Here is a 13,352-nt window from a genome sequence, read left to right on the forward strand (position 1 = left end):
ACAGTGCGGTATACAAACACTCTGAGAATCTGTCCACCAAGAGTTTCGAGTGTCTGTCCATTGTAGAGACCATTAAGTACAAATTTTTGCTTAATAATGTGATTCTGCAAGATCAGCTTGAGAAGACGTTGATCCATTCTCAGTGTTTCATCTGTAACAATAGAAGCGTGTGTCATTGGAAAAGTAAAAATTTAAAGTTATACCTTCTGTGAGTTGTCAAAGAAATTTACCAAAAGACACAGCTCGTCAGAATGCATCTCACCTCTCACTATACGATGACCTTATTTAAAGCCTTACTGTCCTCATACCTCTCAGGACACAGAGTGGAGTGCACTTTGACAAATATTATTATCTTTGGCATACAGAATTGTTGGAAGTCAAGGCCTGTGATCCAGCTATGACCCTTCAGATGTTTTCTGCGCACTTAGGCCACTTAGCACTGCCCCACAAGATGCTCACTTTTAACCAGGGTTTACAAAACCTGAGAAAACTGCTTCATTTTCTTGAAAAAATTGCAAAGTATGCAACCTGAGCCGCATGGCAACAAGTGGTAACTCAGCACAAATGGAAAGGAGCAGAGAAGCTGTCCACACTCACCTTGAAGATCTGATGGTTACATAGTGCTGTTTTTTTATGTTGTTTCAACTATTTTGTGGCCTGCAGCACTTAGCTAACCAATAAACATGGCTAACTATTGGGGGAAGCCCACTGTGAGAGAAGCTAAGTGGTCAAAAGAAACTCTGTTCCTTTTGTTAGGCAGATATGGAAGAGTGCAGGAAAGAGAATGACCTATGGTCCTAATGTTAGCAGACCTGCTTTGAAAAGGGTTATGTGTATGAAGAAGGGAAAGAAGAATGTTCTGAAGTAAGCAAGGATTAAGTGACAGGAGGATCCTTATTAGTGATGAACGAGTATGTCCTGTTAACCCTTTCAGCGAGCATGTTTGGGTGCTCGCCCAGTATCTTCAGCGTGCTCGGGTATTATATTTCAGTCACACCGTGCTCATCATTTGCGACTGTTTGACAGCTTTTATACATGTGAGGAATGCCTAAGAAACAAGCATTCCTCACACGTATTAAAGCTGACAAACAGTCGCAAATCATGAGCATGGAGTGACTTAAGCATAACACTCGAGCACGCTGAAGATACTCGGAAAACACCCAAGCATGCTCGTAAATCTCGAGTAACAAGCAAACTCGCTCATCACTAATCCTTATCTCAGGAAAGTGGGGCCAGCAGTAAATGTTATCTATACTAGATAAGAACTGGAAGCGTAGCCAGAACTGAGGGTCATAGAGGATAAGATGGGACACTAGTTCTCCTACAGAGAATTGAAGATGCAGTTGCACACCAAAGAATGTGTTGCCCACATCAAATGGACTTTAAGAATAGTAGTGAGGAGTGGTAGCGACGCTCCTCAGCCAGTGGGGTCCTCATATGAAGGAAAGATGGAGGTTGACATAATGGTTTGCTGGTCTAGTGCAACATGTAACAGAAGTAAAGTACCACCACACAATCAGAAAGTTCCTGCCTCTGGATTGTGCAGAAGAAATATTCTTGAAGTGTTGTGCCTGCGGTCTGTTGTATATACAGTACTTCTTATCAGTTTGTTCAGTAAAAAAAAGTTTATTTTTGGACTCTGGTCTTCCTCATCTCTACTTCATTGGGTTTTGGCCTGCCACGTGAAGCGGCAGCATGCAGCCTGGAGTGGCGTATCGTTAAGGTAACAGCACACACACCCAGCTAGGATCCTCCTTTTTTCTATACTGTGGTGGGGTGTAGATGTGACCACAGATGCGACCCTCAGCCATGGCCCGTTACACAAAGACAAAATCGGAAATGTTGAACTTGTACAGTTAATGTTTAAACTTCGCAAAAAAACTAAAAAAAACTCTGAAGGCTCAAATTTGGATAACAGGACATGACTATAGATAACTATGGATGCCAAATCTAATAGAATCTTCATTCGCTGTCCTGATTATACATTTATATATGAGAGAGCGATACAATATATTTTTAGATTTTTCTTTGAACTGCTAATAGCACTTCATGTCCACATAATACAGTGACCACCCAACTAATAACACCATGAAACTAGCTAAGGCATTAGACTGTCCACATTACACTGCAATGAAATTTAGCTGCCATACAATTCTGCAATTCAGTGCTGAAATAAAACTACCATTCAATGTCCATATATTACTGTTATAATGTACAATAGTAAAGCTTGTAAAATCCTTGGATATTTTTCACATCCCACTCTAAGTTGGCTCCGGTATTGCCTACACTGATTCATGCTACTTCCTACCCCCGTTGACCACTCTGTATTCTCTCCTCACTTGCCCCTTTGTCCCGGCTGCTGCTGAATTGGTTCTTCTCAGTAATTGTAGCGTACAATGTGACATTGGATAGAGGAGGCAGTTGCATGCACGATTTTTAGAGAATTTAGCCTACTCTGAACTACGTAGGGACAATAGGTAAAAATTATAAATGAAAAAAAAAATATTATTTTTTTTTCTGTCATTATAATTGGAAAGTGCTGAGATCTGGGACTTAATTTGCAGTGGCATACAATTTTTGTTGCTTTTATTGTTCAGACAAATTGGTTGTGCCTGCATGGCACCCAAAGAAGGGTAGATGTAAATGATAGCAACTGACAGAAGCAAAGACAAAGATTACAGAAAACTCTGATCCTGGGCTTTGAACCCTTGTGATGCGAGCAAAAACTATAAAGGCATCACATGAGAGGAAAAATTAAGTTTCCCTCAAATAGTCATTTTTTTACCCTGTTTTATTCCTTTGAATTAGTAACAATGGACTTCCCCATCTATTTTAGAACAGTGAATTCCTCGGAGAACATTAGTTTACTCGACATTCCGTATTATGTTATTACTTTTGAGTATAAACGTTATATTATACTGACCGGAGAAAGCGTCATTTAAAGGAGCCAGAAGAGTATATTCTGCCTCAGGTCTCAAAGAGGCTGCCAGTCCCATTTGTGCCATGAGATCAGTGAAAGTGGTCTGTTGGCTTCCTGCGAGCTCCATGACTTGCTTTGCTGAAAATATTAATACAAAATGATTGAGAACCATAAGTTTTATTTATGATAACTGTATTACATTTCTTTAAATAAAGCGAATATCAGATTTTTATGCCACCATTCTGCACCTTCAGGTGCCTCATATTTCATATGTTAGGGTTTTCTTTTTAATATTTATACAAGTTTTGTGATAAACTAAAATTGTGGCATGTTCTAACACGGTCCATATAGCAGTCTCATTCCCCCCTTGAAGCATTGCGTCTTGTCTTGTAAATACAGTATGGAGTGCAGTGGCGCTACTGCATGAAACTGTCATACAGGGTCCTAGCACATGGCTTTTCTGTATACAAGAAGCTTTAAAGGGAACCTGTCAAGTGAAAAAAACGCTATTAACCTGCAGGTATGGGGTTAATCTGCAGGATAATAGCATTCTGATGATGTGCCACTGCCGCGCTGACAGCCTGGATACTAGGAGGTAATTAACTTTATTCCTCCTGGCAACCTCAGGATTTCAGTCATAGGGGCGCAGTCGGAGCGGCTTCACTCATCACGCACTGATGCACTCTACAGCCATCTGTCAGGCAATGCCAGGGCATAGTTTCAGCTGCCGCTCACTATGTACTCCATGGTGACTGAAGCTGTCCCTTTATGACTGAAAGCCTGAGGTTTCCAGGAGGATTAACCCCTTTATGACCTTGGACGAATGAGTACTTCCAAGCTCATATCCTTGCAGTCCATGCAGGCTCCGGCACTGACCTGGTATGTATTTGGGCACATGAGCTGATCTGTAAAGCTTACATGTACCCCTAATATCCATGGGTGAAATCACGATCCACCCGCAGCTGTTAACTAGTTATATGCCTCTGTCAATCTCTGACAGCGGCATTTAACTTGCGCTTACCGGAAGTGCGTCACTAATCCTGCCCATTGGTGCCCGTGTCACATGATCACGGGTCGCCGATGGGTTGGCATGACAACTCGGGGTCTGCAGGAGACCCCTGTGGTTGTCATTGCCAGGATGCTATGAGCGCCACCCAGCAGTCGGTGCTCATAGCAAGTGAGCATTTTTGCTACACACAGCAAGGCTGAAGCCCTGCTGTGTTTAGCACAGGCGATCGGATGATTGCAGGTTCTAGTTTCCAATTGAGACTATTGAAGCTAGTGAGAAGTAAAAAAAATGTTTTTAAAAATGTTCAAAAAATTTAAAATATAAAAGTTCAAATCACCCCCCTTTCGCCTCGTTCAAAATAAAATACAAAAGGTCAAATATAAACATATTTGCTACCATCATGTTCAGAATCTATCAATATAGAAAAAGAATTAATCGAATTGGTAAATGGCGTAATGAGAAAAAAAATCAAAACGCCAGAGTTAAATTTTTTTGGTCACCGCAACATTGCAATAAAGTGCAATAACAGGTGATAAAAAAATCATATCTACCCCAAAATGGTACCAATAAAAATGGCAGCTTGTCACTCAAAAAATAAGCCCTCACTTGGCCCCAGATCTTGAAGATTGGAGATGCTACAGGTCTCGGAAAATGGCGACTTTTTTTTTTCTTTTTTTTGCAAACTTTGGATTTTTTTTAAATACAAAAGAACCTATACATATTTGGTATCTACGAGCTTGTAACAACCTGGAGAATCATAATGATCAGATTTAGCATTTAGTGAACATGGTAAAAAAAAAAAAAACAATTGTGAAATTGCACTTTTTTGCAATTTCACCGCACTTTGAATTTTTTCCCATTTTCCAGTACACGATATGGTATTCTTCAAAATTACAACTTGTCCCACAAAAAACAAGCCCTCACATTGCCATATTTACAGAAAAATAAAAAACTTATGGCTCTGGGAAGAAAGGAAGCGAAAAACAAAAATGCAAAAACGGAAAAACCCAAGCTGGTAAAGGGTTTAAAGTTCATTTTCTCCGAGTACCCATGCTTCTAGTGCGGTGGCTGCATGACTTAAGAACGCTGTTAACCTGCAGAATTACCCCATATCTGCAGGGTCATAGCATGTGTTTGCATGACAGATTCCCTTTAAACATTGGCGTACGTACAAATGACTATAAACTGCCTAAGGTATTATAAGCGGCATGGGTAAATTAGAATTTATCAAAACCATGTTGCAGTATTTTCTCCTGCAGTAAGTTTTATTTTACATTAAAAGCTTGATACTTACCAGAATCTGGGATAAGAACCTCGTCAATCATGTGAATTACACCATTGGTTGTGACAATATCCTTCCTGTTCACAAGCTTCTTGCCATTCACAGTCACGCTGTCACCATCACATCCAATCTGAAGAGGGCTTCCTTCCAAGGTATCGAAAACTGCTCCACCCATTATGGCCTCAGAACACTGGACAGTGTCCAAGATGTGGAAGTTAACCAAAGCTGAAAAAATATATGTAAAGAATTATGAATAAAGAAATTATTTTGCTGCAATAATTTGTTGATGATGTTCTTCATTTCATTTTATAGTATAAATTACACAGGATTATCATAATCCTGAAATCGCTTAGAACAAAAAAGTTACATTTCGAAGAATTTCACAATCCAGATTGGCCATTATAATTATTAAATATGGTTGCTATAACAAATATAGTGTCATAATGGATCATCTATTTGCTCTATTGAGTGCAAGTTGTATGGTGGCCATTGGGTAACAGAAGAACATTCGGTCACATGTCTTCTTCATTATTCGCTTGACAAGTGTAGTACTTTTCAACTACGATCTCAATGCTCTTGCTCACATGCCCAAAGGTCCTTGGCATCTGCTCAGGTTTCCCAGAGCTGACACTTGTCCAGGCAATATCCTCTATTCCATATTATACGTACCCTCAGCTGCCTTTTTGTCAGACTTAATTCTTTCAAGAACATTTTTTGGAAGCTTCTTAAAAGCGTCATCAGTTGGAGCAAATAGAGTATAATGTCCAGATTTTCCAAGCTTTTCCAATGTATTTGAAACCATAGCAGCTTCCTGAAAAAGTGAATAAATGGTATTTTAATATTCTTTGCATAATGATTGGCACCTTTCTCTTGATGGAAAAACACCCATCAAAATCAGCATAACGTGAATGGAAGCTGTAAGTGTTAACTATTTTACTTACAAATCCTACAAGTTCATGCTTTCTTCCTCTATGTATTTACTTTATACTTCTTTCCTTAGGAAGGTGAATTTTAAACACTTTAATGTTCCATGAAGAGCTCATGAATTTAAGGTGAACCGGGTGCAACCTTACTAAGCACACATGTAAAAGTCTACGAACTTGACATTAAAAAATGTTCTAAGTGAATGATGTAGCCCTAAGGATAGTTGAGCATGGCGCTTGCTATATTTACTTTAGGAAACCTACCCTAAAAGATGACAAATCATCTTCAGAATCAACAAAGTCCTCAATGGTGTTTCCCACAGCTGTCACAACACGATCAATCACATGAACCACACCGTTGGTGGCAATCTGATTTCCATGGATAATTCTTGCGCAATTTACTGTAACAATCTTCAATAAAAGGAAGAAGACAAAGAGGTTACAGACTGAAAAAGTACAACAATCTTCAAAACTACTACAATGAAATTAAAGGGAATTTTTTATGTAATATATTCTGGGTTGGCTATTTATTTATAACAGTGTTGAAGCTGATAACTTCTTATTTTTTAAAAAATATTGTGGCTTTTTATTAAAGGGGTATTCTCATCTCCAAGATATTATCCCAATATCTAGTAAGTGCAATAATAATATTTTCAAATATCTCCAATTAGAAATGTAGTATACTGTAGTTCCTCAGATTACTTATGTCACTTACCCCATGTGCAGAACATTGCAGTAGCTTAGATATCCATAATTATGACTACTCATATAGTGACAGTTACTTATTATTGGTCATAATCATGGATACCTAAGCTACTGCAATGCCCTGCACATGGGGCAATCAATATAGCGCATCAGACGAATTGTGCTACATTTTTATTTGAAGGCATCATATTATTATTACACCTTCTACATATTGAAATAGAATCTTGGAGATGGGAAAACCCCTTCAAGTACTTTGGGGGAAGCCATATTGAAGAAAAACAGTCCTCTCCTGAATTGTCTATATAGACAGTGCAGCAGAACATGTGTTTTATGGTAGCTAAGATTAAATGGGAGTCAATGGAAAGAGAAATGTTATAAAATTACCTTCTTCGGGATGTCATAGAGTACAGCCCCTCCTTCCAAAGAATATAGAGTAACAGAAAACTTGAAAACTTACTATCCTACCTTATCTAGGCCTCCAGCAGTACTGTAGAGCTTTAATTATTTATTCACTTTGTAACACTGAGATGACTCTTAAGACACCCCTTACACTTTAGATAACTGCTGGTCAAATGATGGATCTGCCAATCACCTAGCCAGCAGCCATCTCACCCAATTTTTCCATATACAGGAACACTCGCTCTGCCAAGTGCTTCTGTGTTCTTTGAGAGACAGACGCTGCCAGACATCTCTGATGGCTTAACGCAGAGGAAAAAAGGCTTGATAAATGCAAAATCGAACATACCAGATCCTTATCTTGCCCTACATCATATGTCAGGAGAGAGTCAATAGCCTGTCAATAATGGCTTGTATAGCTGATGTTAGTATAGGGGCCTTAATAAACCTATTCTACCCTAAACAGTAAAGTAGACGTGAGCTACTGATATTAGGAAGCATCAACCTAATGTGATTACTCTAGTAGTAATTGTAAAATAAATATATCAAGATTTTTCTTTTCAGTGGATAGAATATAAAAAACGTAAAATATTTTAATATTCCATATTCTTTAAAAAAAAAAGTTATGTTTACACATTTACAAAACATATATTTATATATATATATATATATATATATATACATATGCATATATGTATGTTTATAATAACATGATCTTCTGACAATAAATTTCCTTAACCCCTTCACCCTGACTAGACCAAATTTTACAATTCGAGCCACTGTCACTTTATGAGGTAATAACTCTAGAAAGCTTCAATGTATCCCAGTAATTCTGAGATTGTTTTTTTCATGACACATTGTACTTTGTGGTAGTGGTAAATTTAGGTACAATTTTTTTGCATTTATTTGTGAAAATTTTGGATTTTTGGCAAAATTTTTTAAAATTTCTAAATTTTCAAACTTTTAATTTTTATGCCCTCAAAACAACATAGTTATGCCACACAAAATAGTTAATAAATAAAATTTACCCCATGTCTACTTGACATCAGCATAATTTTTTTTTCGTTAGGAAGTTAGAAGACTTAAAGTTTTGTCAGCAATTTCTAATTTTTCCAACAAACTTTACAAAACCAATTTTTTTTAGGGACCACATCACATTTGAAATGAGTTTGAGGGGCCTATATGACAGAAAATACCCAAAAGTGATACCATTTTAAAAACTGCACCCCTCAAGGTGCTCAAAACCACATTCAAGAAGTTTATTAACCCTTCAGGTGCTTCACAGGAATTAAAGCAATGTGGAATAAAAAAATGAAAATTTTACTTTTTCCCACAAAAATGTTGCTTTAGCCCCAAATTTTGCATTTTTCATAAGAGTAACAGGAGAAAATAGTCCTTTAGTTTTGTTGTGCAATTTCTCCTGAGTACGCCGATACCCTATATGTGGTGGAAAACTACTCTCTAGGTGCATGACAGGGCTCGAAAGGGAAGGCATGTCAATTACATTCTGGAGCGCAATATTGGCTCCAATAGATTACGGAAGCCATGTCAGATGGGGATTTTTTAGATTTATACTTCCTGTTCTTCACAGATCACATTTAAAAAAAAATACAATAACGGATAACCTCTATATACTGTAGATAACACACAATCCACAAAAAGATAGGGTCTGAGTCATTTGCTGCCAAATTTACAAGAGGATTACTGAAAAAACAGGAAGTATGAGCCTAGAAAAGCCCCAGCGGCCAGTGTAAAAAAGATGATTTTTATTTTTTTTTTAATAAAGAGTGTAATATAGAACATACATTTTAAAAAGTTGCCAAAAATTTGTAAATACATTTAACATCATTTTTTTTTATGTAAACTGTAGGCCATTTTTTCATGGCATATTCTTTTTAAGATTAAAGATCACAGAATTGATATTTGATGTTATAACCAAATTATTAATGCACTGTAAATCATATAAGAACGACGATGTTACACTTACCCCGTTAGTATAGTGGTGTATCAGAAGAGGCTGATCGTTGAACATGGAGGTAAGAGTCAATCCATTTTTAAGATCTTTGGTCAGCATTCTCTTATCAAGCATGTGGTAATGCAGAGCATTCAGCAATTCAATATTCACATTGCTCAGCAGTGATGCGCGAATCTCCTAAAATATAAATCCAAATATGTTTGTTCAAGAATTGCAATTTGTTGCCATTATTATTTTTCTTAATATTATTATTGGAACCAATGAATGTGCTTACAGGATCCAGCAAGTCCCATGCATCGTTACTTGGTGCAAAGAAGGTAAATGAACCAACTCCTTCAATCTCCTCCCTCAGGTTTGATCGATCAGAGTAGTCTTGTGTTGATGTGGCTCCCACAATCCCAAGAGTGCCATACACATTGTCAATAGGAGCAACTGATTTAGAAAAAAGTAAAACAAATAAAAAAAACCATGTAATTAGAAATCTATCGGTAAGGCCTCATTCACACCGTGAATTTTCTCGTAAGTAAAAACGCAGATGGTTGATCATCAGAGAATAGGAGGGATCCAATGGCTGGATGTCCTTAAGGACAAAAATGTCCAGGAAGGATGGGAAATTTTTAAAAATGAGATTCTCAAAGCACAATCGTTAACAATCCCGAAAAGTAGGAAGAATGGGAAGCATTTAAGGAAACCAGGATGGATGAACACAGATCTTAAACACATGCTAAAAAGAAAGAAAGAAATGTTTATTAAATGGAAAGAGGGAGGCATATCTAAAGAAGATTATAATGCAGTCTGCAGATCCTGCAGGGCACGTATCAGGTTAGCTAAAGCTGACAATGAATTAAGGCTTGCAAGAGATGTCAAAAGCAATAAAAAAGGATTTTGGGGGTATGTCAAAAGTAAAAGAAAAGTCAAAGATGCTATAGGATTTTTACAGGATGAAAATGGAGAAATGGTAAGAGAGGATGTTGAGAAGGCCGAACTTTATAATTCCTAATTTGCATCTGTTTTCTCTCAGAAAGAAAATGTAACATCAACTGATCTTCGCTGTCCTTTTAAAGGAATAGAGGAATCCAAGTTATCTGTAAACAGAAAGATTGTGAGGGAATATTTAGCTAACATAAATGAGTTCAGGTCTCCAGGTCCAGATGAATTACACCCCAGAGTACTGAAGGAGATCGTAGAAGAAATTTTAGAACCACTCTCCATAATCTTTGAAAATTCTTGGAGAACAGGAGAAGTCCCAGAAGACTGGAGAAGAGCAAATGTTGTTCCTATCTTCAAAAAGGGGAAGAAGGTGGACCCAGGGAACTATAGGCCGGTGAGTCTGACTTCTATACCAGGAAAGATCTTTGAAAAAATTATTAAACAACATGTATGTAAGTACATGGATAAGAATGAAGTGATTAACCAGAGTCAGCATGGGTTTGTAACTAACAAGTCATGTCAGACTAACTTAATTTCCTTCTATGACAGAATCACTGACTGGGTGGATCAGGGAAATGCTGTAGATATAGTATATCTTGACTTCAGCAAAGCATTTGACAAAGTATCTCACACCATCCTTATTGAAAAAATGACCAAGTATGCAATGGACCAGGCAACTGTTAGGTGGATTCATAACTGGCTTAGTGATCGGACTCAAAGGGTGGGTGTAAATGGCTTCACATCCAGCTGGATGAATGTCTCAAGTGGGGTACCACAGGGCTCCGTCCTGGGACCTGTATTGTTCAACATCTTTATCAATGATTTAGATGAAGGAATTGAGGGTAAACTGATTAAATTTGCTGATGACACAAAGCTAGGAGGGATAGCTAATACTAGAGAAGAGAGAGAGAGGATTCAAAAAAACCTAAATAAACTGGAGCAGTGGGCAGCAACCAACAGAATGGTTTTTAACAGGGAAAAATGCAAAGTACTACATCTGGGCAATAAAAATGAAAAAAGCATATACAGAATGGGAGGAATAGAGCTAAGCAACAGTACATGTGAAAAATACTTAGGTATACTAATAGATCATAGACTGAACATGAGTCAACAGTGTGATGCAGCAGCAAAAAAGGCAAATACAATTCTGGGATGTATTAACAGAAGCATACAGTCTAGATCACGTGAAGTCATTATCGGTCTTTACTCCTCTTTGGTCAGACCTCATCTGGAATACTGTGTACAGTTTTGGGCACCACATTTTAAAAAAGACATAGACAAACTGGAGCAAGTTCAGAGAAGAGCGACCAGAATGGTGACTGGTCTGCAAACCATGTCCTATGAGGAACGGTTGCAGGATTTGGGAATGTTTAGCTTGCAAAAAAGAAGACTGAGAGGAGACTTAATAGCTGTCTACAAATATGTCAAGGGCTGTCACATTGTAGAAGGATCATCTTTATTCTCATTTGCACAAGGAAAGACTAGAAGCAATGGGATGAAACTAAATGGGAGGAGACACAGATTAGATATTAGAAAAAACTTTTTGACAGTTAGGGTGATTAATGAGTGGAACAGGCTGCCACGAGAGGTGGTGAGTTCCCCTTCAATGGACGTCTTCAAACAGAGGCTGGACAGACATCTGTCTGAGATGATCTAGTGAATCCTGCTTTGAGTAGGGGGTTGGACCAGATGACCCAGGAGGTCCCTTCCAACTCTACCATTCTATGATTCTATGATTCTATGATCAGTGTTTTAGATCCAAGTTTTATTAGTGTTCGGTCAGTGTGTCAGTTTTTATGATCAAGTAAAGGAGAGAGGAGTGCGGTGGATACCGGGCGCTGCCTCTGACAAAAGTTAATCCTGGAGATAAGCATAAAAAACTTCCAATTTATTGCAACGCGTTTCGGAGTAGGACATACTCCTGCTTCAGGCATGACAGAAAAGCAATCACCTCCTGCCTTATAAAGGGGTCGGCGGCAACATGGAAAACACGTTATTACTTAACAACTCGTTTAGATTAAGAACAAATGATTGAATATAAAAATGTACATAAAAAAATAAAAATGTGCATAAAAAATAATAAAAAAAATTAGTACAGTTTTAATAAATTTTATCTCTCCAAATTTTTATCATCAGTGATTTTCACTAATGAAAAAAATAAATGAATTACAAAGATTCTTCTATATATTGCAATGTTATTCATGGACAGCACATGGACTGACGCCATCCATGTGCTGTAGCTCATTTTCATAGTGACTCTGATCAAAAAACGGACACATTGCTGCGATTTTTTCTTGATGTGACCACTGGGTTTGAAAATAGACTACTTTGCAATCTGATGCCCTAAGGACATTTGTGTCTGCATAAGGGTTGCTAAGATATTTTTAATGAAGAATATTCATTTTAATTTTAGATACATTGGTGTAATACAATTATATGCCAAGGTGGATATAGCCTAAAATTGTCAAAAATATACAGAGTGGAAACCTTCTTCTTGATCATAGCATTCATCAAATCAAATATCCCATTATTCCAGCAACTACACTATGTAGACTGAGAAAATGTCCTATTCATTCAGATCAACCTTGCAATAAAAACAAATTAGGCCACTGACTATTACAATCCTGACACAATCATAAGGTTAGAACATTTTTTGCCAACATGTGGAACATTTGTTAAAGAAGCACTCCCATTAAAGTGTTTATCCTCTTAATATATTGCAGTCATCATATTATATAGCATTGTGTGCTTACAATTGCTCATTTTGCCTTTCTACCCAGTTTATCCTTCTCTTTTTTCTGCTCTCTGTAGAAGCAGTAAGTCTATTTTCCATGCATGAGTCATTCTAAAATGTAAAGTGCTGCGGAATATGTTGGCGCTATAGAAATAAAAATATTATTATTATCCCCCTCTTCAACTCCTGACCCAGCTGCTCCACTCCTCCCTCCTGCCAGGGACTTTTAGTGAGGTAGAATTAAAGTTCTGACTCATACAGAGAAAATTGACCTCCTGTCTCTACATAGAGCTTAGAAGGATTCAGCTAGTCTGTTTTTAATCATGTGATGTCATATACCTAATGGAAAAGAGAAAAATTAAGAGCAAAATGAGCAATTGTAAGTACACAGTGCTATATAATATGATGACTGCAATATAATAAGAGGATAGAAATGCTTCTTTAAGTAAAGGGCAAATAGTTTTGCCTTTAGAGATGA

The 13,352-nt window shown here is 37.5% G+C and overlaps 1 protein-coding gene across 7 annotated transcripts in view; it reads right to left on the reverse strand.

Moving 5' to 3' along the window:
- Positions 1–13,352, reverse strand: part of POSTN (periostin) — an 87,446-nt gene that overhangs the window by 47,753 nt on the left and 26,341 nt on the right. For all 7 annotated transcript variants that reach the window (XM_073662564.1, XM_073662565.1, XM_073662566.1 and 4 more), the window contains exons 4-10: positions 9,485–9,642; positions 9,223–9,387; positions 6,399–6,545; positions 5,881–6,022; positions 5,224–5,436; positions 2,924–3,058; positions 3–151 (exon numbers count right to left, since the gene is read on the reverse strand). In XM_073662564.1, the coding sequence (XP_073518665.1) occupies positions 3–151; positions 2,924–3,058; positions 5,224–5,436; positions 5,881–6,022; positions 6,399–6,545; positions 9,223–9,387; positions 9,485–9,642 (1,109 nt within the window). The remainder of the gene's footprint in view (positions 1–2; positions 152–2,923; positions 3,059–5,223; positions 5,437–5,880; positions 6,023–6,398; positions 6,546–9,222; positions 9,388–9,484; positions 9,643–13,352) is intronic.

The sequence above is a fragment of the Phyllobates terribilis genome, unplaced genomic scaffold (genome assembly GCF_046119375.1).
Source record: "Phyllobates terribilis strain yellow unplaced genomic scaffold, ASM4611937v1 Scaffold_2__4_contigs__length_985480577, whole genome shotgun sequence".
Classification (NCBI taxonomy): domain Eukaryota; kingdom Metazoa; phylum Chordata; class Amphibia; order Anura; family Dendrobatidae; genus Phyllobates; species Phyllobates terribilis.